The following is a 26780-nucleotide window of genomic DNA, read 5'->3' on the forward strand; positions in this document are numbered from 1 at the left end:
ACTCCTTACAGCAGACAGAGATTTGCAGTCTGGGGCTCAACAGCAAATTGTGGTTGAGGAGTGGAGTTGGGTGGGGGACCCAAAACCCTGCAAGAGTTTCCGAAATGTCGGCTATGACCCCTCTTACTGGTGCTAGCTTGGGACATAGATGGGTGAGCTGGGCTAAAGCACGGGACCAGGACGGACAAGCCGAAGGAAAGGGGCAGATGAAGGTCATTTGGCTTTCGTTACCATGCATGTGAACCCCAGACTTGTGTGCTAGAGACATTTTTCTTAAATCAGTGCAAACGCCTGACGGAGCTCCAACACACAAAGCTTCATAAATTCCCCTATTTTCTCACCTTCAAGTATTTTAATTTTGGTAAGCTTGTGCTGTTGCTCAGGGCCCTCTGAGCAGGTTCTAGACAAGTGTGAGTACATCAGAGGCTTGTGTGCAGCCTTCTTCCCTTGTACTTCACAGAATGGATCCGAGGTTCTTGGAAATTCTTCCTAGTGTTGTGGCACGGGGACTTGTCCAACCTGTTTTAACGGACATCATTCCAACTTGGATTTGTTTTAAAGTGTTACATAGTTTTGCTTTTGTTTTCCAAAAATAAAACACATGTCAAGTCTCCACTGGCTTTTTTTAATGTTTGTTTATTTTTGAGGGTTGGGGGGAGGGGCAGAGAGAGGCAGACACAGAATCCAAAGCAGGCTCCGGGCTCTGAGCTGTCAGCGCAGAGCCCAACGGGGGCCTGGAACTCATGAACGGTGGGATCATGACCTGAGCAGAAGTCAGACGCTCAACCAACTGAGCCACGTGGGTGCCCCATGCGGTCTCCTTTGGTCAAAAAGTGACAGAGAATGTCTCTCTTCTGGACTGATGCTACTCAGATGGGGTCGCAGAAGAACCACTGTGGTTCGTGCAGGGGCAGCTATTGTTACAGTGTTACACTGTTAACCTGATCCACCCTGTGGTATATCTGATTCCTTCGCTACAACTGTGAACAGATTTTTCTCTGGGACAAACACTTTCAAAGGCTGGGGTAATTTGTCTTTTCCTGACTAATCTTGTAAACCCTTTACTTTTTTTTTTTTTTTAATTTTTTTAACGTTTATTTATTTTTGAGGCAGAGAGAGACAGAGCATGAACAGGGGAGGGCAGAGAGAGAGAGGGAGACACAGAATCTGAAACAGGCTCCAGGCTCTGAGCTGTCAGCACAAAGCCCGACGCCGGGCTCGAACTTACGGACCGTGAGATCATGACCTGAGCTGAAGTCGGACACTTAACCAATCAAGCCACCCAGGCGCCCCATGTAAACCCTTTACTTTTGATATGTTCTTCTTCAAACTGCACTTTCATATTTTATTTTAGTGCTTTAGTAACATTTAGTATTTAGTAATATTTCAGTAAAATAAACTTTGTTCATTAAACAAGTACTCATTAAGGAGGCGCGTTGTTGTAAGTGCTGCAGGTAATAGCAGATAAAAATCCTTACCTTCACGAGGCTTACATAAAATTTATTTTAATTTATTATTACATGATTATAATATTGTTTTAAAATTTTATGGGATTGCAATACTTTAATCCCATTTAGCATATCTGCCTAATAAGCTACATTTGGGCATATTTTTGTGGAGAAGCGTAAATACAGGTCTGAGAAGTTTGTATTTTCTTGGCTAGGAAGAAGAGAGTCCCAGAAGGTTTTTGATGAAGAGAGTGACCTCATCAGAGTTCCTTCACGGGGTACCAGACATAACAGTCGTGTAGATGGATTTCACCATGTTTGGGGGCTAACTTTCACAGGGTTCCTCTACTCTACCCTCACTCTGTCGTTTCCTTGGGCTGGTCAAATCTCTCACAACCCTACATCAAAAAATTACGTATGCTGGCTTCAAACCACCCACCCTCCAGATACCTGGGGGGCCTGCAGGTAGCAATGGTGAGCCAGCCATGAGCTTGGTGACTAGCCCCACCAAACCCCAGCAAACCTCACCTTATCACAGAGGGCTCCCCAGGCTCACCCAATCCCAACTAGCACTGGCTCAGCCTCTCTCATCCCCCTACCCTTCTTTATTTTTCTTCACAGGCTTTATTACCAATCAATACTATATACTATTTATTGCCTCTTTCTTTCCACTACAGTGGAAACTTCTTGACAGCAGAGACACTGTCTGCTTTGTTCATTGGATTGAACAAGGAGGGCCTGGTAAACAGTCAATAAACATTTAGTCTGAGCAGCCAGTGGAGGAATATCAGGGGACAGTGTGCAGTCATCGTTTAACCGAAGTTTGGGGTGCATATTTGATTAAGGGTTACTTGGAGAATTTTCCAAGGAAAATCCTAGATGGTATCTGTGGTCAGAGCCAGAGGTAGCTTACCAGAGCAGGAAGGTATGAGAAGTGTGAGGAAGAGGCCTTCCATACCCATAATGAGATGATGCAGTATTCCATATTAATGAAGTGCTAATGGGGAATTAACTTTAAAAACGTATTGGGTGAGATCCAGAAAAAGTATTGATAGGAGAATGTCAGGTAGCTTTCTGACTCAGAGGGATGCATGATTAAGCAACTGGTTTCCGGGATCTTGGTAAATGGATTTCCTCTGTGTTTATAACAGATGAAACACAGTGTTCTGAATTTTTGACTGATTTTGTTTCTTTATGGATGAGCCTGTCCTAAGTTAGCTCCGAAGGCTGTTCTTCAGTAACCTACTGGCCCAGTAATTATCAACTAAGAATGTGGTTTACACTCTGGTCTTCCTTGCAAAACAGTAAATATTTGGGCTTTTGCAAATCGTATCTCTGTTTAGCAAGTGGAGGTCACTGTTCTACCACTCAAGGTAAAGCATACACAGCTATCTATGTTTAAAGAAGGGTAATTAATGTATGTCACCTCTCACGGATGAAGCCAGGTCCTCCAAAATGTCAATAAAAAGTTACCCTTTGTATACGGTGTATTCTTTATGGATTACGTTTGAATTGAAAGGACTATAGCTGCAATCACATTAAGGTCATAAACTAACCCAAGGAGTTAGAATTTAAAACAAAGACACAAGTCTAATCAGTATTTGCTCTCATTCAAGACTGAAGTTCAGAGCAAAGGCAGGCATTAGGTAAGATAAGATGCATCATTTTGTTCATTTGATAGCATTTTCTATTCTCTCTACCTGTTCTCCTTCTTTAGGAATGTATAATTTTTTTCTACAAAGATAATTTGTTTGACAAAATGACCAGAGTTTTCCTCAAACATTGTACTGCTCCTTTCACCATTGGCTGGTATCTCTACTCAGAGAGTTAAAAGGTCCTGTTTCTCTAGAGCATATTTTTGTGAATATTATTGGCCCCTTTGTAATTTTTTTTTAACCATACTCACTTGCTCTTGCTCTCTTCTGCCAATCACATTTAGTGGTGAGACCTGTTTCATGGGGTGAGGGATCTCATATTGTAGATTACATGAAGATAGAAAGGAACAAACCAGGAACTCAGTAATAGAGACTAATTTGGCACTTAAATCTAACATCGATTTGTCTCAATTCAGAGCAGTCTCAGAACATTTCTTAATCTCCAGCTGTATTAAAAATGGCTGCTTCTTGGCCATATTTGGCTCTGAATGCAATGCTGATTGGGATAATCCTTCTTTCTCTAAGCACCAGGTTGCTTAATTTTCTAACATCCCCTCTATAGCACTTTTGAACACCCCGTGCCCCTAGGCCAGATGTCCCAATTATACATCTGATGTAGCTTTATGAAGTTAAGAAGCTCAAAACCCAAGCTGTGGTTGCTGCCCAGCCCCCAATGAGAACTCATGTTGTTTTTCTGTCTTTGATTTACATAGTGAAACTAAAAGCACATTGTTTATAGACTATCAAGTAAACATTTTCATTTTCACTTTCCCTGGGCTATTTTTATGAACAAAGCAAATAGCCTAACAGACAAGGTTGTTTCCCTTAATGGGATATTTCTGCTATTAGATTGGACTGATTTTCAGCATGTCAATAGGTCGTTTTTTTCTACCTATTTTGAGGAAATCCAATTCTGAGGAGTTAGGTCACAAATTTAGCTTATACCTATAAATGGCTTATTTATTAGACAAATAGAAATATCATTGTTAGCATCGATTCAAGCTTTCTTGGACCACCTAATGGATGTATCTTCCTTTAAGCTACAGAGATAATTCAGCTCATCAAGTCCTATTGAACTTGAATCATGTAGTCAACGTGGAAAAAAGGCTTCCCTTAAAACTGGACTGCAGATTGTCTTAAGACAGTAAAAACTCAGGTTTGAGAAAGACTATAAAAGACCATCCAGCAACCTTGTCTCTAACTCAGAGAAGACAAGCAGATTAGATAGATATGACAGAGGTAAATATATGTTCATACAACCATGCACAGATGTACTTAGATACATGTGCACACACATTATTTTTTTAAATAACTTCACTAACAACCCATTCCATCAGTGAACAGTTTTGATTCTCATAATAATATCTTGTATCGGTGTATCACCTTAGATTAAGAAGAGCTTCATGACTATATTTAGAGTCATGGTTAAGAGCTCAGGTGTTGGGCTCACGGGTTTGAATTTCTGTTCTGGCATAGTGGCCTTGCATATGCCACCACAAACTCTCAAAGACTCTCTTTGCTCATTTATAAGATGTAGATAATAATATCTACCTCCTAGGCTTTTATGAGGTTGAAATGAGACAACATACAAAACGGCAACAGCTAAACTACAGCACGACATCCAGCACAAAGAATATGGTCAACATCTGTGGCTCTTTTACTATTCCCGTAGGTCTATATCATTGTCACCAGATCAAAAAGTCTTAAATTAGCTCTATGTAATAAAATTCAAATTCAGCAAACAATTTTGGAGCAGAGGTGAACGCAGCAGACAAGTGGTTCACAGAGTAAATTACCAACATATGAACACCATTAGCAGTAGATGTCGTATTTTCCATTCAGAACACAATTGGGTAATAGGCAATTTGGGAGATTATTATTTCAATAAACAGACCCATTGATCTCTGAACTAAATTAAATAATAATTTTGGCTTAAACACCACATAAGCTATTTTCTCAGAAAAATGAACCTAGAAGTGGAGGAAATCTGTTTTAACAAATATTCTTCTTTCCCAGAATTCATTAATCATTTATAATTTACCAGAGAAAAATAATTGGCTTAAATGTGGAAGAGAACAACTAGTTAAAATTTAACCAACCTAAGAGATACCGGACTGAATACAGGGCCAGTCTAGGTCACTAAATCAGGGCTGGCCATTTTGTCCCAAAGAGCATCTTATCTAATAAAATTCTGCTTGAGATTGTGGTACAAAGCAAGTCTTTTCTTTAAAATTGATTATTCATGTCAGATTCCAATGCAAGTCAGTAAAAGTCAGGAACACAAGTACTATACTTCTAAAATTGGATAAGATAGACTGTCCAATTTCTTCAATTTAAGTGTTTATCAACCTTGTGCATATGACATTATATATATATATATATATATATATGATTATATATTATGTGTGTGTTTACAAATATAAAAATTTAACACAAAGGTATGAATTATTACCCTAAATTCAACAAAACAACACTTTATGGTCTTTTAGCAAAAAGAACCACAGTGATGACATGCTCTCTCAGAACACATTGTGCATGAACTCTCACTAGTAGGAAGTACACCTTCTCACAAGGCACCCAGTCCAGTTCCATTAGCATTTCATCTTTGAATGGTGGAATTGATTTCAGCGGGATTTCCATCTAAATTAGACAACCAGATGCTTTCTTCTCCAGGTAGCATTAAGGCATCAGCCTGTAGTTAGTTACAATAGATCCCTTATTACAGAAAATGTTCTATAGCCTAAGCAACAAAGCTTGTTCCCCACAAACCAAATCTACCAATAACGGTCAATCTTACAATTTTATGAAATGAAGTACTTATTTTTACAAATTCCAATTTTCACTTGAAAATATTTGGTAATACATAATCCTTATAAACATTTACTTAACTCTTGCTATAAATCAGGCAATGTGCTCAGCACATTATTTCATTGAATCCCGGTAATAGTCTTATGAAGTAAGTATTATATTATAAATATGATTTCTTTTTTACTATCACAGATACTGAAACTCACAGACAGCTTAAGTAACTTGTCCTGAGTGACATAACTAGTGAGTTGTAGAGATGGGATTCGAACCCAAGCAGATGGACTCCAGCACTCTTAACAACTATCTATGCGTATTCTTCTCAATTGGGCTACATTCTCCTTAAAAGGCAATGCTTTCGTCAGCTTTTATATTTAAATTTTAAAAATCAAGAAATAATTATTAGTGCAACAAATAAATCATGGTGCATGATTGATAGTTACGTGTTTTAATTATATGTACTTTGGGTAAATAGTGTGTACATATATTCAAAATTCTAAAGACAGAGTATATAGAAAAAATGAAGCGTTTTCTCCAACTTTGTCCTTCATCCTTCTACCTCATACCTCTGTAGACTCTAGTGGGTAATCTTGAAACAGTATTCGGGGGGCGCCTGGGTGGTGCAGTCGGTTAAGCGTCCGACTTCAGCCAGGTCACGATCTCGCGGTCCGGGAGTTTGAGCCCCGCGTCGGGGTTCTGGGCTGATGGCTCGGAGCCTGGAGCCTGTTTCCGATTCTGTGTCTCCCTCTCTCTCTGCCCCTCCCCCGTTCATGCTCTGTCTCTCTCTGTCCCAAAAATAAATAAACATTGAGAAAAAAAAAAAAAAAAAGAAACCGTATTCGGTGTATATGCGGACATGCGTGTGTATACATTCTGTTGTCTTTTGTATTTTGCTTTTTATTTTGTATACAGTGTTTGTTTTGTTTGGCTAGGAAAAAAAGCTTTTTTATGTAGTCAAAATTCAACAATGTTTTGTGTCATATTTAGCTAGACTTTTCATACTCAAGTATTATGAATGGTTTCTCTCATACTATTTTTCTAGTATTTTTGTGGTTTCCTTTTTTATTATTTTTTAATGCGTATTTTTGAAAGAGAGACAGACAGACAAAGTATGAGCAGGGAAGGGCAGAGAGAGAGAGAGAGAGAGAGGGAGACACAGAATCCCAAGCAGGCTCCAGGCTCCGAACTGTCAGCACAGAGCCCGATGCAGGGCTCGAACTCAGTAACCACGGGATCATGACCTGAGCCAAAGTCAGACACTTAACCAACTGAGCCACTTAGGCACCCCATGTGGTTTCCTTTTTTATATTTAAAGATGCATTTCATCTGGAACTTATTTTGGCATAAGAAGTTAGATACGCACGACACTTCTTTTCCCCAGGTAGCTTCCCACTTGTCCTAACACCAGGTTAATGCCATAATTGAATAATTTTGAAGGCTTACTTTCAGCCCAGTTCGAGTCAATATCATCAAATCATTATTGAGTGTTCAACATGGCTATGCTATGTGCAGTACCCATGAAATTAAGTTTACAATAATGAGGTGGCCACAGAATGTATATATACAACAGAAGATTGTCGTAAGTGCTATGGAAGAGGTAGAGCTGGCCTCCAGAATTTGGGGTTTGCTTTTGGAAGGGTAGAAATCATAAAACAGGACCTTATGGTTGTGTAGGATTTTGACACCCAGAGATGCAGGAGTGCATATGAAGTCAATCCAGGCAGAAAGGGCGACACGTAATAAGAAAAACACCATGTGAGAGCTAGGGCTACATGGTACGCCATAAGGGGATGCTAACGCGAGTCAATCCAGTTGGACTAGAGGGTGTAGGAAATAGAATCAAGAGTGAAAATGAAGCAAAGGTAGGAAGGACATTTATTATGTTTAAATTCACTACGATGGGAGATAGGAAGTCCATTCAAGGTTTCTGAACAGGTGAATGTCACAATCAGAGCTATATTTATAGGAAGATTAATCTGTCAACAGTGTGACAAGTGGTTTGGAGCCAGAAGTGACTGGGGTGTTGGAAGAAAAATCAGTTCTAACATACAGTGTAGACAAGCAGTGTAGACAAGGAAGAAGAATGCCTCCTCTGGGATGATGTCTGTGAAAATACAAAGTAGGAAGAAAATACAAGTGACAGTGTGAAAATAGTTTTAAATAACTAGTTTTGACAACTAATTAGATGAATAGATAAGGAGGTCAAGGAAGATTATGAGGCTTTCATTGGCTGAAGGTATGGTGATGTGACTGGTAATAACTGGTAAGTCACAGAAGGTAACTATTAAGGAGGAAAGAAAAGGCAATACATGAGGTTTTAGTGTATTTGCTTTGTTATGATAATTATGGAGTATTTATTGAGTAGGAGCATTTATTTCTGTTTCACCACTTCAAAACAATCCTTTCTTTTGTAAGGATTTAGGATGAAACATCGAAGAGTTAGTATCTCTTTCAATCCAGATGTATTTCTCCCACTAATACATTTAGCTAAAATTTGCAGTAAGCTTGGTTTCAGAGGAGGGAATAATAAAAAAACAGGGATACTAATAATAGTGGCAAAGCACAATTGTAAACAATCTATGGGAGATGGTGACAAACATGTTTTCCCAATATACAAGGAAGCTCTGGGGCAGAGTGAAAAGGACAGCCTCTGCCGTGCATCTCATTTTGCCCCATTTTCCTCCAGCCATGCTTCTAGTCACGTATACGGGATGTGGATTTCCCTAGCCCCTGTATCCAGGCTTTCCTCTGAGGTAACCAGATGGATCCTCGAGGAAAATCGAGTAGGCTCCTGTTTCCCCTCTGTGGCAGACGTGGTGCCACACCAGCTCGTTCTTCCAAACGAAGGGAAGCGTGGAGCTTCAAAGCCCACTGCAAATGGAGAACCTGTGATAGTGGTCAGCCTATGGGTGCAGGTGGTCAGAAGGTACAGACATCCAGTGATAAAATAAGTCCTGGGGATGTAATGCACAGCGTGGTAGCTAGGGTGAATAACACGGCCCTGCATATTTGAAAGCTGCTGAGAGACCAGATCTTGAAAATTCTCATCACAAGTTTAAAAAAAAAAAAAGTATTTTGTAACTACATGTGAATGTTAACCAGTCTTATTAGTGGTGATCACTTTGCAATATATAAATATCGAATCAGCACGTTGTACGCCTGAAACTAATGTAATGTAATATATCAATTGTATCGCAACTGACAAAAAAAAAAAAAAAAAAAAAAAAAAAAAGGAAGAAAATGGTCAACAAAGAGGGGTAGGAATGTATTTCCAGATCATTCATTCTTGGGAATACTGTCAATTTGGGACCTGCTGCTTCCACCAGGCAGGCGGTCTCCTTCTGCCGTGGCCACAGGTTAAAAATAGGTCTGGGGGCGCCTGGGTGGCGCAGTCGGTTAAGCGTCAGACTTCAGCCAGGTCACGATCTCGCGGTCCGGGAGTTCGAGCCCCGCGTCAGGCTCTGGGCTGACGGCTCAGAGCCTGGAGCCTGCTTCGGATTCTGTGTTTCCCTCTCTCTCTGCCCCTCCCCCATTCATGCTCTGTCTCTCTCTGTCCCAAAAATAAATAAATAAACGTTGAAAAAAAAAAAATAGGTCTGTTAGCTCATCCCCTGGCTAAGAAAGGACTTGCATTACATTGGTTTATGGCACCAGGCTTCATCTTCAGGTTGAGGTGGGTTTTCCCGTCGAGGTCAGCTCTCTGTATTTGCTCTCAGCCATGTACTGGAAGAGGTTGCGTCACACAGCCTCCCAGGCCCCCTCCCCCCTCCCTGCCATGGCTAATGCTTCACCAGCCTTTGCAGATGAAGGTGCCTCAGAGGAGAAAGTTTGAGCTGAGCCAAAAAGGAGGAGCTTACACCTGTGTGCCAAATCTGAGAACCTGACCGAGCATAGGGTGGGAGCCAGGATGAGGAAAAAGACGGGAAACACCTCCCCGCCTTTCTGGAAAGAAGGCCCCGTGATCAGCCCCAGCCACTGGCAGTCCGGCCATCCTTGGAGCTTACTTAAAGGGACAAGGGGAGCCCGAGAGGCCACTGTGCTGACACTTCAGGGCTCGGAGCACCGGTACCCAGACACCATGACTTGGTCCTTGAACCACCAGGGTTTAATCCTCTGCTTCTGTACTCTTTTATTGCTCCCCTCAACATGCCTGGCAGTAAGTGTGCTGTTTATAGAACATAGTTGTTTTACATGGGAAGCTGAAAAGTGAGGACACAGCTGATAAACTAGTGACATTTCTGGTTTTTTTTTTTCCCCCCCTCCAGTATGTTGCTACGCGAGACAACTGCTGCATCTTAGATGAAAGATTTGTAAGTAGTTTTCATGTTTCTCACTGTGTTTGAAGTGGGGAGGGGCAGAGGAATAGAAGGAATTCTCTCACAAATCTCATTTGGCATTTTTAACTTTAAAAACCAAAAAACATAGTCTAGGTTTTACCTATTTTTATTAGCAGATATTTATGCAATTAAAAAAAAAAGTTTAACATTTATTTATTTTTGAGAGACAGAGACAGAGCATGCGTGGGGGAGGGGCAGAGACAAAGAGAAGGAGACACAGAATCTGAAGCAGGCTGCAGGTTCTGAGCAAGCTGTCAGCACAAAGCCTGATGCGGGGCTCAAACCCACAAACTGTGAGGTCATGACCTGAGCGGAAGTTGGATGTTCAACCGACTGAGCCACCCCGGCGCCCCTGTGCAATTTTTAAAAATCAAGATTTCTAATCACTTTAATTGTTGCCTTTTCAGGGTAGTTATTGCCCAACTACCTGTGGAGTTGCAGATTTCCTGTCTACTTACCAAACCGATGTAGACAATGATCTGCGCACTTTGGAAGACATCTTAAGTCGAATTGAAAACAAAACCTCAGAAGCCAAAGAATTGATCAAATCAATCCAAGTCAACTATAATCCCAATGAGCCACCAAAGCCAAGTGAGCAACTAAATACTACTAAGAAAGTGATTTGTGACGTTCTTTTGCTGTCGTTTCAGTGGTTCCACTTGCTTACGTCTTTCTATGTCTCTGATCCTGTATTACAGACAGGATAGTGAGCGCTACTAAGGATTCCAAGAAAATGATGGAAGAAATTCTAAAATACGAGGCATTAATTGGAACACATGAATCAAATATTCGGTAAGCGTTTTTGTGTTAATTTACTCTCCCAGATTGACTTAGTTTTTATTCAATATTCCAAGCTTCAATGGAAATAATCTTTTATTTCTTCCCCACTTATAATATCCAATTGACATTATGCCTATCTTGAACACAGTGGAGGAAGTTTTAGAGCATTACCAATTGCATTGGGTTATAACTGCTTTTTAATAATCGTATGGGAGAAAGGTGTTCTAGACATCTTCATATGCTGTTGTGACCAGAATTCATCAAAATGGTCACCACCCACCCACCTTTGGCTTACTACATAAATTCATACTGATGGGAATTTGGTTGTTGAAAATGAAATTCCTTTAATAAAAATGCCAACAAAGAGGTGGTGGGGAATTAGTAAGCAGAAGTATAGGGAGGATCTTGGCTACAACAGTATATTATATATTGAAGGCAGAGCAGAAAAAAAAAATGTGCTTTAAGAAGCTAAGCATAACAAACATTGTAGAGCAACATGTTGATCATGGCACAGTGAACGTGCAGTCATGTATTCTCCTCCCTTCACTTGTAAGTAAAATGTGTCTGTTAACAATTTCCCAGGGACTCACTGACTTTCTGAACAGAGGGTCTCGGATACAGTTTAGTTTCTTACACAATTTATTTTCCTAAATTTTTCTCAAAGTAGCATAGGATATTGAGAGAAACAGTGACTGGAGAGCAGTGGTCCAGAAGGGATCTATCCTCTGTTTGTCATCAGAGGCCATTACTATTATTTTTATGGTTATTACTAACATTGTAATTTGCATTATGATTGCCCATCATTGAAGTTAAAGGAGACTACTGTGCAGAAATTTTCTAAGGTGCATGAGGGAAAAAAGTGGTCAAATAGTTTGTCTATCCTTCTTTATTTCAAAGAAAGATACAACAGTCTGTGTATTATAGATGGTTTTCTATAATTTCTGAACATGTATAAGCAACCCTGTGAGAAACCACAAAAACAGCTTTTTTACTTCCCTCAGACTCTTTCCAAAACTATGTAAACAGAAACGTGAAGAAGAAAGAGAAAGTGTCTGTTATTTTATGTAAGATAATGCTCCAGATACTTTTCCTATGTAAGTTATAGACTGCAGTCCACAAATAGATCCTCAGTAGATCTACAGTGAAAAGGAATAGCTTCCACCTGTGTGAATTGCTAGGCAGAAGCTTTCCTTCCCTAGGAATATTCTGTCCTAAAAAAACATCAGGCAGTCTTCCTATTAACCAGGCTCAACACTCACGTAGGCTGTTATCTGCTGCCCTTTATGCAGAAGGTAAAAATCAGGATGACCACTTACCATGATACTGCTTATCGATAAGCACTCTGTTATTTTCTTTTCCAAAAAGCTTAGAACTCTAATACACCTCAATTCGGTAACATAATTTTATATTTCTTCCAAGAATGAAGCCATTTATCAGGAAGTACTTCTGGAGACCACAAAGTATTTTGTAATGAAAATACAAAATTACTCCTCTGAGGGGAATATTCTGTTACCTTATTCTTCTGCTTATAGATTTTTGCAGGAAATATATAATTCAAATAACCAAAAGATCAATAACCTGAAACTGAAGGTAGCCCAGCTTGAAGCAAAGTGTCAGGAACCATGCAAAGACACAGTACAAATACATGATACAACTGGGAAAGGTATGTGAAAGGTTTATATTGGGATTATTTTTATCACAGCAAATACATAAAGCAAGGAGAATGTATAAGAATGTATACTTTGGAAAGTGTTTAGAATAATTTGCAAGGTGTTTATAGGAATGAATAGGAATAACACGGAAAGTGTTTAGCCATTAAATCTAAGGTGTCCAATTGCTTAGACCTTTCTTGAGTAGTTGAAAAGAGTTTGAAAGGAATGATGATGAGAGAAGAAAATGCTTCTTGGGACATGAATCGTTTGCAGCATGTTAAAAGCTCACTATGAAGGCTGGAACAGTCTAACAGGGATTTCAAACCACAGTAAAACCTTCTTCTGCTCCTTCTCCTCCTTCAGACTGTCAAGACATTGCTAATAAGGGAGCCAAAGAGAGTGGGCTTTACTTTATCAAACCTCTGAAAGCTAAGCAGCAGTTCTTAGTCTACTGTGAAATTGATGGATCTGGAAATGGATGGACTGTGTTGCAGAAGGTATTTTTTCCCTCACCCTGTATATTTAATGAACGCCCAGATAAACATCCTCCATATGCCAGAAACTTTTGCAAGCGCTTGCTGAACATTAACTCAATTAGTCCCCACAATTTCCCTATGAGGTAGGTACAATCATTATCTCTATAGAGGAGGAAACTTAGGCACAAGAGGTTAAGTAACTTGTCCAAGGTCACATAATAAGTAACACATAATAGGTCACATAATAAGTAAAAGAGTCAGGATTTGAACCCAGGCAGTCTGGCTTCAGAGTCTGTGCTTTGACTCTACACTATGTTGGCACTGCTGTTATAGATTCACTATAGCATATAACCACTATCAGAATGACAAAGAACTAGAAGAGACCTCTTTCATGAGGCAGCACAAGATGTAAGGCTGCCCATCACAAAGAGAGAAAGTCTCCCAGAGGATACGGTTGGGTTATTCCAAGACAAGCCCATCTGGTATCTCTGGCACTCATTGCCCATTCTTTTACTTTTTGCTTATCTTTTTTTAAAAAAAAAATTTTTTTTTCAACGTTTATTTATTTTGGGGACATAAGAGACAGAGCATGAATGGGGGAGGGGCAGAGAGAGAGGGAGACACAGCATCGGAAACAGGCTCCAGGCTCTGAGCCATCAGCCCAGAGCCCGACGCGGGGCTCGAACTCCCGGACCGCGAGATCGTGACCTGGCTGAAGTCGGACGCTTAACCGACTGCGCCACCCAGGCGCCCCACTTTTTGCTTATCTTTGATCACTGTTACAACTAATCTGCAGGGGGCACTCAGAGTGAGGGATGGAAGCGCTCGTTGGTAGATACAGATTGAGCAATTGGCTTGACCTTTCTACCATCAGTATAAAAATCAGCAATATCAGGTTGGGGTTCTGAAGTCCTCTAGGTGCACCAGACACTCTTTTTAAAAAGTATTTCTCTTAATCCTCTGGTGTAATCCTGCAGCAACCCTACGAAACAGGCATCATTATTCCAATTTTACCAGTGAGGAAACTAAGGCAGCTTGCCCAAGTTCACTTAGTAAATGGTGGAATCATACCGTCCATATTTTCAACAAGATGTTTATAGCATTTTCTTTGTGTGCACTGATAATCCACTCTCCCCTTTTGTCCATGCAATTGTGTAATTAGAGGCTTGATGGCAGTTTGGATTTCAAGAAAAATTGGATTCAATATAAAGAAGGATTTGGACATCTGTCTCCTACTGGAACCACAGAATTTTGGCTGGGAAATGAGAAGATTCATTTGATAAGCACCCAGTCTGCCATACCATATGCATTAAGAATACAGTTGGAGGACTGGAATGGCAGAACCAGGTACTGTTTAGAAAGGACTTCTATTTCTTGGTGTAGAGACTGTCTGGAATGTGCACTTTCCAACGATCAATAGACTAACATCTAAGACAGCCTGACAAATGCAAAGAGCACATCCAACCATTGTCCTCAGAAGTCAGTTTGGTTCTCGGGCAGTTCAAAGACATAGGTCCTATCCAGGATGGGTAGTGTTTTGGTACAATCTACTTACCCTGGAACCATACAGAATAATAGCTAATATTTGCTGAGCATTTAATATGTACTAGACATCAAGTGTGAAATTACAATTTAATCTAGTCCAAATAACTATTTCATGAGGAAGGTACTATTATTAATCTCATTTTACAGATTAACTTTCCCAAGGTCACATTGCTGGTGTATGGTAAAGATTGGATTTGAACTCAGGTAGTTTGACTCTATAGCTTGTCCTCCTAATGACTATTTTGGTTGAAAACTGAATCCAGACTTTTCAAATTTCCTGGCAGTTCAACGACAATTCAGTCAAATCCATGAGCTACCTTAAAATTAAACCTTCTAGTTCCTTTGGTAACATAAAGTCCCCTCTATGCCCAGAGCATTCAGGGACCTTTGAGCATAGTATTCCTAGTTAAAATTCACAAAAATATTTCATACTTTTGTTTCGTCTACAAAATAATGAAATATATTGTCTCCAAACTTGTATTTTTAATTTTTTTTCATCAGAAACTACCACAGTCAGCAGATCTTCTCTTAGGAGAACACCTCCCATTTCCCAAGCACTGGAGATTAGGAAAGAGGCTAAATATTTTCTGAAATTTTCTATTCATGCACCAAGGCCCATTCTTTCCTGCAGTCCATTGAATTCTGGCCCTTATTCACAATTCCCTCCCCCCCCCCCCCACCCTGGGGAAGATTCTGATCATACAGCTTATGTTTTGTGGGCCACACAGGGACCATTTCATTCATGTGATGCTCTAGGAAGCCCTCCTTCTTGCCACTACAACACTGCCTTGGGAAAGAAAAATCCCTTTAGGAACTCATCCTTCAGATGATATTAGTGACTAATAGAGGTGTAGTTCCTTCAAGATCATTAAATTAATGATCACTCAGTGTCATTTGCTATGGTTTATAACTCCATGTGCAATGCTAAACACTTAGATAAAGGTGGAAAACATGAAATTAGATTCATCCAAACACCTGAGTTTGATATTAGGACTCTATAGGCAAAAAGCATTAGTTTACATTGGGATGCCTTGAAGGCTTCTAGACCCATCCTGGGTGGTGTTGACGAGTTCTGAACTGATTCACACATCCATTGCCTGTTGCCAGATTTGCAGAAAATTTGACTCAATGAGCGCATTTCAGGCCTACGAAGTGAAGTTAAACATTCTAGACAATTTTCTTATGGAAAAGGGAACTTCTGAGGTCCCTTGGTCCTAATGAGGGTCAAGATATGATGTCTCTATTCCCTTCTTTATAGTACTGCAGACTATGCCATGTTCAGGGTGGGACCTGAAGCTGACAAATACCGCCTGACATATGCCTACTTTATTGGTGGAGATGCTGGAGATGCCTTTGACGGCTATGATTTTGGCGATGATCCTAGTGATAAATTTTTCACATCCCACAATGGCATGCAGTTCAGTACCTGGGACAATGACAATGATAAGTATGAAGGAAATTGTGCTGAACAGGATGGATCTGGTTGGTGGATGAACAAGTGTCATGCTGGCCACCTCAATGGAGTTTATTACCAAGGTATAGATTTCTTCCTTAGATATATGAATTAGTGTATAGTCTATATTTTTATAAAAGGTAAAAAACAGATATAAGAAAATAAGAAATAGTTAGTAAAGACGTTGGGGGGCTTATTATATAGCTCTTTATTTTAAACCAGAATTGGATAATACTAAACTTATACTTCAAATTGGCCCCACTACAAGAAATCCACCCGGTTGATATTTCTTCTAGACTTCCCATATGTATGATCTGGATGGGCTAACATTATCATATTTATGCTTGTCAACATATTAGCCTGGTGCGGCTTCCCATGAGCTGTGTGACAGATATAACCAGTGAGCAGTGAGCAGGTGTCCAAAGGAATGGAGTAAAGATCAGGGAAATAATGGTAAGGGCACAGTTCCATGAAAGCTTGAGAGTAAAGTACAGCCTGAGAAGTGCCGGCACTTATTTTAGGGCGGGGGTAGCGAGCTGTAGTTTGCTCGAAGGCTGGAATACTTCTGAACAGTGGACTTACTGATAAACTATTGTTACTACTCAACAACTATGTATTGGGGAGGCCCTACTAATTCCAAAAGCTCTATTAAGATAAGCAATCTTACCTCCTCTGGGCACTGTGCTAGCCAATAGATGATTTGTAGTCCTCTTTTTTTTTTTAATTTTTTGTTTTCCAACGTTTATTTATTTTTGGGACAGAGAAAGACAGAGCATGAACGGGGGAGGGGCAGAGAGAGAGGGAGACACAGAATCGGAAATAGGCTCCAGGCTCTGAGCCATCAGCCCAGAGCCTGACGCGGGGCTCGAACTCCCAGACCGCGAGATCGTGACCTGGCTGAAGTCGGACGCTTAACCGACTGCGCCACCCAGGCGCCCCTGTAGTCCTCTTAAAAGCTATTTTATCTTTTGATTTTCACAACGTTCTCCCCCCCCCCCCCACTTTTAAACGTATCTTTGCACCTACAAACCATGCACTTAGAAGACACTCTCAGGGAAGGTGTTTGATCCACATGACTCAGACTAGCCATGTTGATAGCTTGTGGTATACTCCAGCATTGGACTCAGACAATCCTTTACAAAATCACATGGGATCTAGTGCCCAAGGACAAGGAGAAGGCAAATCAATGTAGTCTCCACTGTGTAATGGAGAAAAAAAAAACTTTCCAAAACTGTTTTCTAAAGTACTTTCCAGTGAAATTGTGTTTTTAGATGACTCAAGGTCATCTCATCAGGAATTGTGACTGCTGCCATTCTAACCTGCTTGTGGAAAGATGATCAGTAATAGCTGATTCCAGGATGGCTAAGCTCAGGAAGAGAGGCAGATTGGGGAAATTTGGGATTCTTGTTCTGTTAGTAAGGGAATACATTTATGTATGGATGTGATCAAGAAGTAGAATACAGATATAAGGGGTTGATTCATAATAGAGTGTATTTTAATTGTAAATCAGGATTTATGATTTTTTACAGATTTTTCTAATAGTAGATAACACTATAAATTTGATGTAAGTGACAATGTATTTTGTAATAAACCATTCTTTATAGACTTTCTGAGATAAGGATAATCAAGAGTAATTATATGTACATCTACATTTTAGGTGGCAGTTACTCAAAAACATCTACTCCTAATGGTTATGATAATGGCATTATTTGGGCCACCTGGCAATCCCGGTGGTATTCCATGAAGAAAACCACCATGAAGATAATCCCATTCAACAGATTATCTATTGGAGAAGGACAGCAGCACCATCTTGGGGGAGCCAAACAGGTTGGACCAGAACACCATGTTGAAATAGAATATGACTAAATCGTTTTACCCTGAGAATTAACTGTTAATTTCTATTAGTTTCAGAAACTTTTCTGAAAGTTTCATTTTTCTTACCCTATTTATTAATTTTAAGTCTTTTATTAAGAGTATTTAGCCTTAAATGGAAATTAACACTCACTTTGGATTATATTCCCAAATTACTGAGCTCAGAGTTGTTTAAAATGTGTTTAAGAAGATAACATTTTAGCTTATTTCCTAAATCTATAATAATAAAATTATTGCCAAATTTTGAATTTTAATGATAACATGTCATTTTGTCTTGATTTTTTGTTTTTATTATTTCTTAAATATTTTAGTATATATGAATAAAATCAGAGTAAATTCTAGCATTTCAAAGGCCTACGTATCTTTTCCATGTTTATTAACCCCAAATCATCCATCTTTAATTGTTCTTTTTAAATGGACAGAATTATATCTTTTTAATGTATTTTTGTTTTGGTCTTAGGCTGGAGACATTTAAAAGACCATTTCAAAAGTGATTTGCTTTTTTAAAAGGACTTTATCTGAACAGAGAAATAAAATATTTTTCCTATGGGACAATGGACTTGCAAAGCTTCACTTCATTGTAAGAGTAAGGAAGAACCCATGTTGAGAACTCCACTAACAGTTTTATGCTGATGATAATTTATCTACATGTCATTTCAATAAACATTTTGTTTCCTAAGACTAGATACATGGTATCTTTTATTGATCATGAAAAACCATCACTTTCCTTCAATTCAGTAATTCCAGTTGGGCAATCATCAGTAGTTGCTGAGTTCTTAGTGTATGCTGAACCTTATCTTGACTCTTAGGTAGTTATGAAGAAAATAGAAATCATGGCTTTTGTCCTCCAGGGAATATAAGACAATTATAGGAGAATACAGTAAGCCTAAGTGACAAAATTTGGTATAAGAACATAAACACAAGTCACCATCACATAACTAAAGTTCATGGTACCCAAAGTACAACTGGACATATAAGGCTGTTTGGGAATTATCCCAGAAAAAACGTTTAGTTGCAGACCCTGCAGCTAGATGTGGGGCACCCTGAGAGGACTGCATGTGACTCAGAACAGAGAGCTTTAGGGCATGCTCCGCTCTGTCCCTCCCTAGTAACTGACGAGGTGAGTGGAATGGAGCCATGACTTCATGCTGAATCCTGGGATGTTGAGGTTTTAGCAGCCAGAGATAGGAACTGGCAACTTTCTGTAAGGAATAGCAAAGTCTATATAAGTTGGCATAAAGTTGACCACGGAAAGTAACTGATTTTATGAGAGGAAGATCCAGTTGTTCTGTAGTCCTCAGCTTTGGCTTTGGATTCTCTTCCTTTCCACAATTTCTTTCCTAATTCTCTCACTTCCTTGTTTTCATGAGTTCTGATTTTTATTTTTATTTATTTTTATTTTTTTAACATTTATTTATTATTGAGAGACAGAGAGACACAGAGTGTGAGCAGGGGAGGGGTAGAGAGAGGGGAAGACACAGAATCTGAAGTAGGCTCCAGGCTCTGAGCTGTCAGCACAGAGCCCGACACGGGGCTCGAAATCACGAACTGTGAGATCATGACCTGAGCAGAAGTCAGTTGCCTAACCAACTGAGCCACCCAGGTGCCCCATGAGTCCTGATTTTTAAATATCCTAATGAGGACTTAAAAACAGTAAGTCAACTTCTAGGTATACAACCAAATACCTGTGAGGCTTTGGGATAAGAAAATTGATTCATTGTTTGCAACACTCATTCATTTATGTATGCCTGAAGCATTCATTCAATTAACATTTACTGAATGCCTTCTCTGTACTAGCCACGGTTCTGGATAGTGGGGATACTGCACACAGTGGTATTTTTCTTCCTCCCAAACCTGTTCTATTCCATCCAGTTCTCAAGTTCCAAAAAACCCAGTGACTCCTCTTCCAGTCTTCCTTGTTCTTCCTCCCCCATACCATCAAGTCTGCCAAATCCACCTGCTAAATATTTGTTATTTTCATTTCCTTCTCTATATCCCCTGCCACCATGTTAGTTGGGACATACAACATCTCCTGTCTGCATAATGGCAATCATCTCCTTCCTCTCCTCCATCTTGCCTTCAACCTTGCCTGCTCCCACCTCGTCATGCTTCAAACTACTTTTACACTCAGAATGCATACAAGACTGCATTCCCTTTGTGAATCTATAAAATTCTCTAGGTGAGCAATTTGGTCATAGATAAGAAGAGTTGATTAATACCGTAAGTTTTGTTGTAATAATATCACCTCAGTGATTTATCCCCAAAAATAATTTTTGAAGAATAGCCATGTAGAGAAATATAATATAGCCATATAGCTAATAAGTGAAACATTTAGAAAATATTTCACAGTGGAAGAATGAACAAGATGATTTATTAGTACAATAGGATCGAATGCAATGATTACATAATAAGTATAATATCTCTGTGTAAACATGGAAACATTTACAAAATAAGTGAAATTTTAAGATGAAAAAAATTCTAGAATAATTATGTAAAAAGTATCTATGCATACATGTTGAACAAAATGTAATCTTGACATGTATATATTCTTTGTACATATTTATTCTCCCCAACCAATCTAATGCAAAATTTAATAAACATACTAGAACACAAAATACATATAAGGAAGTCCAAAATCTTTTCTGATTTTTCAAATGATCACTTACTCAGTGCTTCTTCTAAAATATCAATTATAACATTCTTTCCAAAACATTTCAGAGCTCCCTGTTTTGGGGAGTGTCCCAAATATGTATTGGTCTGCATGTTGGATAAACCGGCAATGGTTGTTAGAGGGGGGCTGACTGATTGGTAGAGAAGGGATTCTAACTTTCTCTGTATATATCTCTGTGTTGTTTGATTTGCTATAATGAGTACATATTAAATTTAAAGTTAATTTTAAAACCCAATGAGATCGAGACAAACAGATGAACCACAAAATCCTATTTTTTTAGTTACTAATATTCGATGGTAATTATCAAAGGGCTACAGTTTCAGAAATAAAGCATTAAAAATACTTCCAGACTCAGTTGGATGATGTCTCCACAAATAAATAGAAATAGAAAGGATTATCTTGACAAACCTTAAAAAGTCCACTTTTAAGTGAAACGAAGAGTTTGAGGCTTCACAGACAAAGATTATTTTTCTTCACAGCTCAAATCATTAGGTGACTTACTCAACCCTTTCCCAGACATGCAAAAATTCAGGTCACTGCAAAATAGGCAGGCTAAGTGCAAAGCAAACATGCATGGTCCCACTGTTTGAAAACCCTGCAGAGGGAAGCTTCCAAAAAGGAAGGTCTTGTACAGGTGTGCTGATACCATGACTTCCGTTCCTGAAACTACAAGGCAGAGTTCTTTCATCAACAGGCTGGAATAACCATTCATGAACAAATATCAAGATTTTCAAACCTACCTCTGAAGTGCTGTAGCTTTTTTTTTTTCAATTCTCTTTATGCTTAGTAGTTGTAAAGATTATGTTTCAGATTTGTAGGTGGGTTGAAAATGAATGAGAAAGGAAGAATATTAAGTATAAACAACTTGACCAGATCTAAACTTTTTGACTCTGGACTCTAACCAGTATAAACTAGCCAAAGTATTTATGGTAGAGAGCTTTGGTTATTCAGCTGATAAGAGTGAAAAACAAAGTACACATGTAACCCTGTGGAAAATATAGCTCCTTGATGGTTTTTTATCAGTTTGATGTAGCTCCAAAACAGTGTTTGGGGAAGAGGAAAGAATTAAAAATAGTAAGAGGAGATAAAGTAGATGGATAATAATAAGTTGGTGATAAAGAGACCAAGAATATGGGAAAGATTGTTTCAGGTATCTTTTGGGGGGGCGTGTATATCCCTCAGAGGCAGAGACTGAGTTAATCATAATCTTGGTACACTATTCTCATTCATCTGTGCTGGGTCATTCTTTTGATTGATTCTTTTATTCAAACTTCCTTTTCTTCCATTTGTCTCCTTAATAGACAATTATTTCAATACATTTGATGTGTTTATTTGCATACATTCTTATAAATCATGAATTATTCTTTTGTATTATGTATTTTTAAATTATATAAAAGGCACTGTGTTATAAATTAGTATTATCTGGCTGGTCCCCAAATTCTTTGTGACTGGTCCATGTTAAGATAGGTAGAAAAATTAAGGATTTTCTAATGTAGAAACATTTTTTCCTATATTATCTTTGCTCTGATTATAATCACTGAAATGTAATTTTATATCTTTGGAATCTAGTAATAGAAATTTGGGCCTATATTTTATACATCCTTTTTAAAATTTCATTTTTCTAGTAATTATTTTTATTTCATTTTATAATCTAATAGGTCTGTGATTGTTTAGATATTTAATAAAATGGTCCTTTGGCTCAGTTGGTTAAGTGTCCAGCTCTTGATTTTGGCTCAGGACATGATCTCACAGTTTTTGAGTTCAAGCCCCACATCAGGGTTTGTGCTGACAACACAGAGCCTACTTGGGATTCTCTCTCTCTCTCTCTCTCTCTCTCTCTCTCTCTGTTCCTCCCCTGCTCATGTTCTCTCTCTCTCTCTCAAAATAAATAAATGAATAATTTAAAAAAAAAACTACAAAAAAAAAAAAAGAGAAACACTGCTAAGGAGAAAAAGAGAAACACTGCTTCACTGTATTTATTATTTTTTTCAATCAACTCTATGTTAAGATCTACCCACAATCTGAGTATTTTGTAATTTCCGTTAATTTTCTTTTGAACCCAAGGGTTATAAAGTGAATATTACTTGGTTTTTTAAAATTATCTATTTTTAATTAATATCTAAATTTATTGCATTATGGTCAGAGAACATAGTCTTGATATTAGTTCTCAGTTGTTTTTTTTTTTTTTTTTTTTGAGATTTTATTTTTAAGTAATCTATACACCCAATGTGGGGTTTGAACTCATAACCCCAAGATCAAGTGTTGCAAGCTCTTCAGACTGAGCCAGCCAGGTGCTCCTTGATATTGGTTCTTCAGAGAGTCACTAATTATTCTGGGACAGAGGAAATTATCAGAGAATTAATTGATCCCATAAGAGTGTACATAAATCATAGTCATTCTCCAACAATGGTCTACACACCAGAAGAGTATTAATATTTTTTCTCTTAAGGAGAAAAACAAACTAAAGACATACAGTCATCAGCCTCATAAACATAAGCCTTGATCCCAATGGCCCGATAGCCATGGCCAACTATGAGTACTCATAGTAGGTTTGACCATTGACTTGTAGAACACTCCTCTGTGTCAGGTTTGAAAGACTTTGGGAAGGCTGTCTGGCACAATTTCAAGCTCTTGCTTATTTCAATTTAATTGGGAAATATCTGAAGGTACAAACTGAGATAAATTCTGGATCATGATATTTAATCAGGTTTACAACTAGGTCAAAAATGAGTTTCCCAAATCCAAAATCCAGTACCCTTGGCCCTCACTCTCATTTCAAACTTCTCGTGGGTTTTCTTTTACTGGCAACTTTGAAAGCACAAAATGACCTGCGGTGGATGGGAAACCTCCCTAAATAAATCTAAGTGTTGACTTCCCCTCAATAAACACAGCAGGGCAGATTCCACTCTGTGATGAAAGTGGCTCTTTCAAATCCTCAGGGGCAAATAGTTAAAGTGTGACTTTAAAAAAAATTTGACCTAACGTTTGAGAGACCTTGGACTGGCAATGTTTTCCTTCCTAACTTGCTCTCCTTACATCACAAAGCTATGGTAAAGGTCAAATGAGAGAACATATGAAATTGCTTCAGAAATAAAAACAAAAAACAAATATTTTGTTTTGTTTTCTTTTCTTGCTGCTAAGATTGGTATTGCTGCATGGGATTTGAATCCAATGTCATTTAAGTCTGGAAATATAATTTTAAAATTTTAATGTTTTTTTGCTGTTATTTTTTAGCAATGTTTTTCTTTTGTAATAACTTTTATAAATTTTATAATTTTATTTTGTAATTTTTTTGCAGGAAAGTTACAAAGATACTACAGACAGTCAGTCCCCTGTACCTGTCACCCAGTTTCCTCTAACGCTAACACCGGACATTACCATGATTCATTTGTCAAAACTAAGAAACCAACTGTAGTAGTTCTTATTCCCTACCTGTCACATGCTATTTATTCTGTTCCATCAGTTTTTTTATAAATTTTTTTATGTTTATTTATTTATTTTTTTTCAACGTTTATTTATTTTTTTGGGGACAGAGAGAGACAGAGCATGAACGGGGGAGGGGCAGAGAGAGAGGGAGACACAGAATCGGAAACAGGCTCCAGGCTCTGAGCCATCAGCCCAGAGCCTGACGCGGGGCTCGAACTCCCGGACCGCGAGATCGTGACCTGGCTGAAGTCGGACGCTTAACCGACTGTGCCACCCAGGCGCCCCTTATGTTTATTTTTATAAACATTGAGAGACAGAGACAGAGTGCAAGGCAGAGAGAGAGAGGGAGACACAGAATCCGAAACAGGCTCCAGGCTCTGAGCTGTCAGCACAGAGCCTGACCAGGGGCTCAAGCTCATAGACCAGGAGATCATGACCTGAGCTGAAGTCAGACACTTAACTGACTGAGCCACCCAGGTGCCTCTCTGTTCCACCAGTTTTTACACTAACGTCTTTATTTCTGTTCCAGGATCCTAGCCAGGATACAACATTACATTTAGTTGCCACTTTTTAGTCAACTTTTGTAACCATTTCTTAGTTTGTCCTTGTTTTTCATGACATAGACTGTTTAGAGGAGTATATTCTGGTATACTGGTAGTATTTTGTAAACTGTTCTCCACCTCGAGTTTCTCTGCTGTTATTCTCAGTAATTTTTTGTTTAATTTTATCTAAGCAAAAATTTACCCAGATGCGTTCTTCAAATTGCCTTGGTGTTACTGTAGAAAGACCCATTTAAAATAGGTTCCAATAGGAATCACCAAGAATTAAATTGCTCTTGATAATTAAATTTACTCATACTTTTCATATAATTTCTTGCTATGGAACATCTAAGTTCCTTACAAATGCTATTTCCCCAGATCTCAATAGATCATTATTAAATCAGTACCAACTGATACATCTTGTTTGCTAATCTCTAACAGAACCACAGTGAAATCGGCAGAGAAGTGTGCCAAATTTAATGGATTTAAGGTGTATGACATTAGGAATGAAACCATGTTGGTGATATTAACACATCAATTGATTATTCATTTGTATAATGGTTTAACTTTTCAAAAATAGTATTTATATACTTTAATGCGTGTTCAAGGCAAACAATTTGATACATCCAGTAAAATTTAGTAAAGCACATCATAAGTAAAATTAATTTATCTTGAAAATGAATTATTTAATTGATAAACACAGTCAAAAAGTGAGAAGAAGTAAAGCAATGGGAAAAATTCAGGGGCCTCATTTTCACTCATCCTTTTCCCTTCCCCTCCCTTCCTCCCTCCTTTCTTCTCATTCCCTTTCTTCCTCCCTCTCTGCTTCACTCACACATACACACGTGTCACACATACACACACTCAGAACTACTTTAGTGGAAACTTGATTAAAAGTGCTTAAGCAGAAGACTGTGAGAATAATGCATTAGAACATAACAAAGAGAGAATTATCACTCTATTATTGGAACATTATAAAATTTACTTTCAAAAATACCAAGAAACTATTCAATTACATGGCTATTAATCTGGAAACAGTTCAATTTTAACAAATAAAGTAGGTTTCTTTCCTGGCTAAGTAGATTAAGGAGAAAGGCAGTGTGACAGAATCAAAGATCAAGGAAAGCTCTTCCCCTGCCCCCTCCTCCGTTTTATAAATCCAGTTCAGAATCATTTCTGTGTGTTTAAGGAAATCCCCATCTTTTCTCTAGAGCTATAATTGCTAGGGAAACTATTTGGGACCATCAGGGTACTGATAAGTTCCAAAAGTAAAAGTGCCATTAGTTACTCCTACATGTTATCATCAACAACTCATTCACCTTTCACAGTAAACAGCTTGGTTAAAAACAAACTTTTGCAACAGCCCTGAAATGCAGGAGACAAAGAGAGAAGATCAGATACACAAAGCTAAGCAGCCTTGCCAGTGTTTTCCAGTGACTCCTTTATAGATTAGTCACTGCTGTAAAATCTGAGGCAGAGGACCCGAAAGAGTATTGTGAAGTACCAGAATTGCCTAAATTTTTACCATCCAAGAGTTTCAAATTTTAGAAATTAATTTTAGTACTTTCTAACTGTGCATTTAATATTGTTTTGATAAAATATGTCCTGTCAAAGCAACATTGTCTTCTGGTTATTAGGACAATAATAAATGCACACAGATTCATACAGATTTATGCTAGAAGACATAGCGAATATTTTTCAGAAGCATCTTGAATTTTTAGACCTGAATTAAACCAGATATCTTAAGGAACATTTATACAAAATGTAACAGAAAGTAATGCAGAGATGATTCTCTGCTCTGTATTTTAACAGTACTTTGAATACACATCACAGAATTTTTCCTTTCGTGTTGTATTAGGTTAAACCATGGGAAACTGCACATATTTATCATTTGGACCTACAAAAATGGCAATTTTATATTGCTTAACTTCTTAGCTACATATTGATTTCCTCACCGATTTTAGGTACAAAACTATACACACGTCATTTGCCTTTCTATTTCAAGAACACAGCATGCAGGGCTGACAAGTCGTAGGCATGCAGTAAATGGTCATTACAGTTAAACAAATGAAGGAATAAGTGAACTGCTTTGAGAATTCAATACACGTAGAATAAACGCGT

General features: G+C 38.4%; 1 protein-coding gene across 1 annotated transcript; it reads left to right on the forward strand.

Annotated features, from left to right (window-relative positions):
• Positions 1–9695: 9695 nt before the first annotated feature.
• On the forward strand, positions 9696–18696 carry FGG (fibrinogen gamma chain). Its single transcript, XM_047856354.1, has 10 exons — positions 9696–10064; positions 10174–10218; positions 10653–10836; positions 10944–11037; positions 12558–12688; positions 13041–13174; positions 14316–14500; positions 15957–16234; positions 17809–17978; positions 18484–18696. The coding sequence occupies exons 1-10, from the start codon at positions 9816–9818 to the stop codon at positions 18496–18498; spliced, it is 1485 nt and encodes a 494-aa protein (XP_047712310.1). The 5' UTR covers positions 9696–9815; the 3' UTR covers positions 18499–18696.
• The last annotated feature ends 8084 nt before the right edge of the window (positions 18697–26780 follow it).

This window comes from Prionailurus viverrinus, chromosome B1 (assembly GCF_022837055.1).
Source record: "Prionailurus viverrinus isolate Anna chromosome B1, UM_Priviv_1.0, whole genome shotgun sequence".
Lineage (NCBI taxonomy): Eukaryota > Metazoa > Chordata > Mammalia > Carnivora > Felidae > Prionailurus > Prionailurus viverrinus.

Bases quoted from the DNA above. Each gene is read 5' to 3' on its own strand.
- FGG (XM_047856354.1), top strand. From the start codon at position 9,816: ATGAGGAAAAAGACGGGAAACACCTCCCCGCCTTTCTGGAAAGAAGGC. The intron at 10,065-10,173 runs GTAAGTGTGCTG...CCCCCCCTCCAG, and splicing joins TCCCCTCAACATGCCTGGCA to TATGTTGCTACGCGAGACAA. The intron at 11,038-12,557 runs GTAAGCGTTTTT...TTCTGCTTATAG, and splicing joins ACACATGAATCAAATATTCG to ATTTTTGCAGGAAATATATA.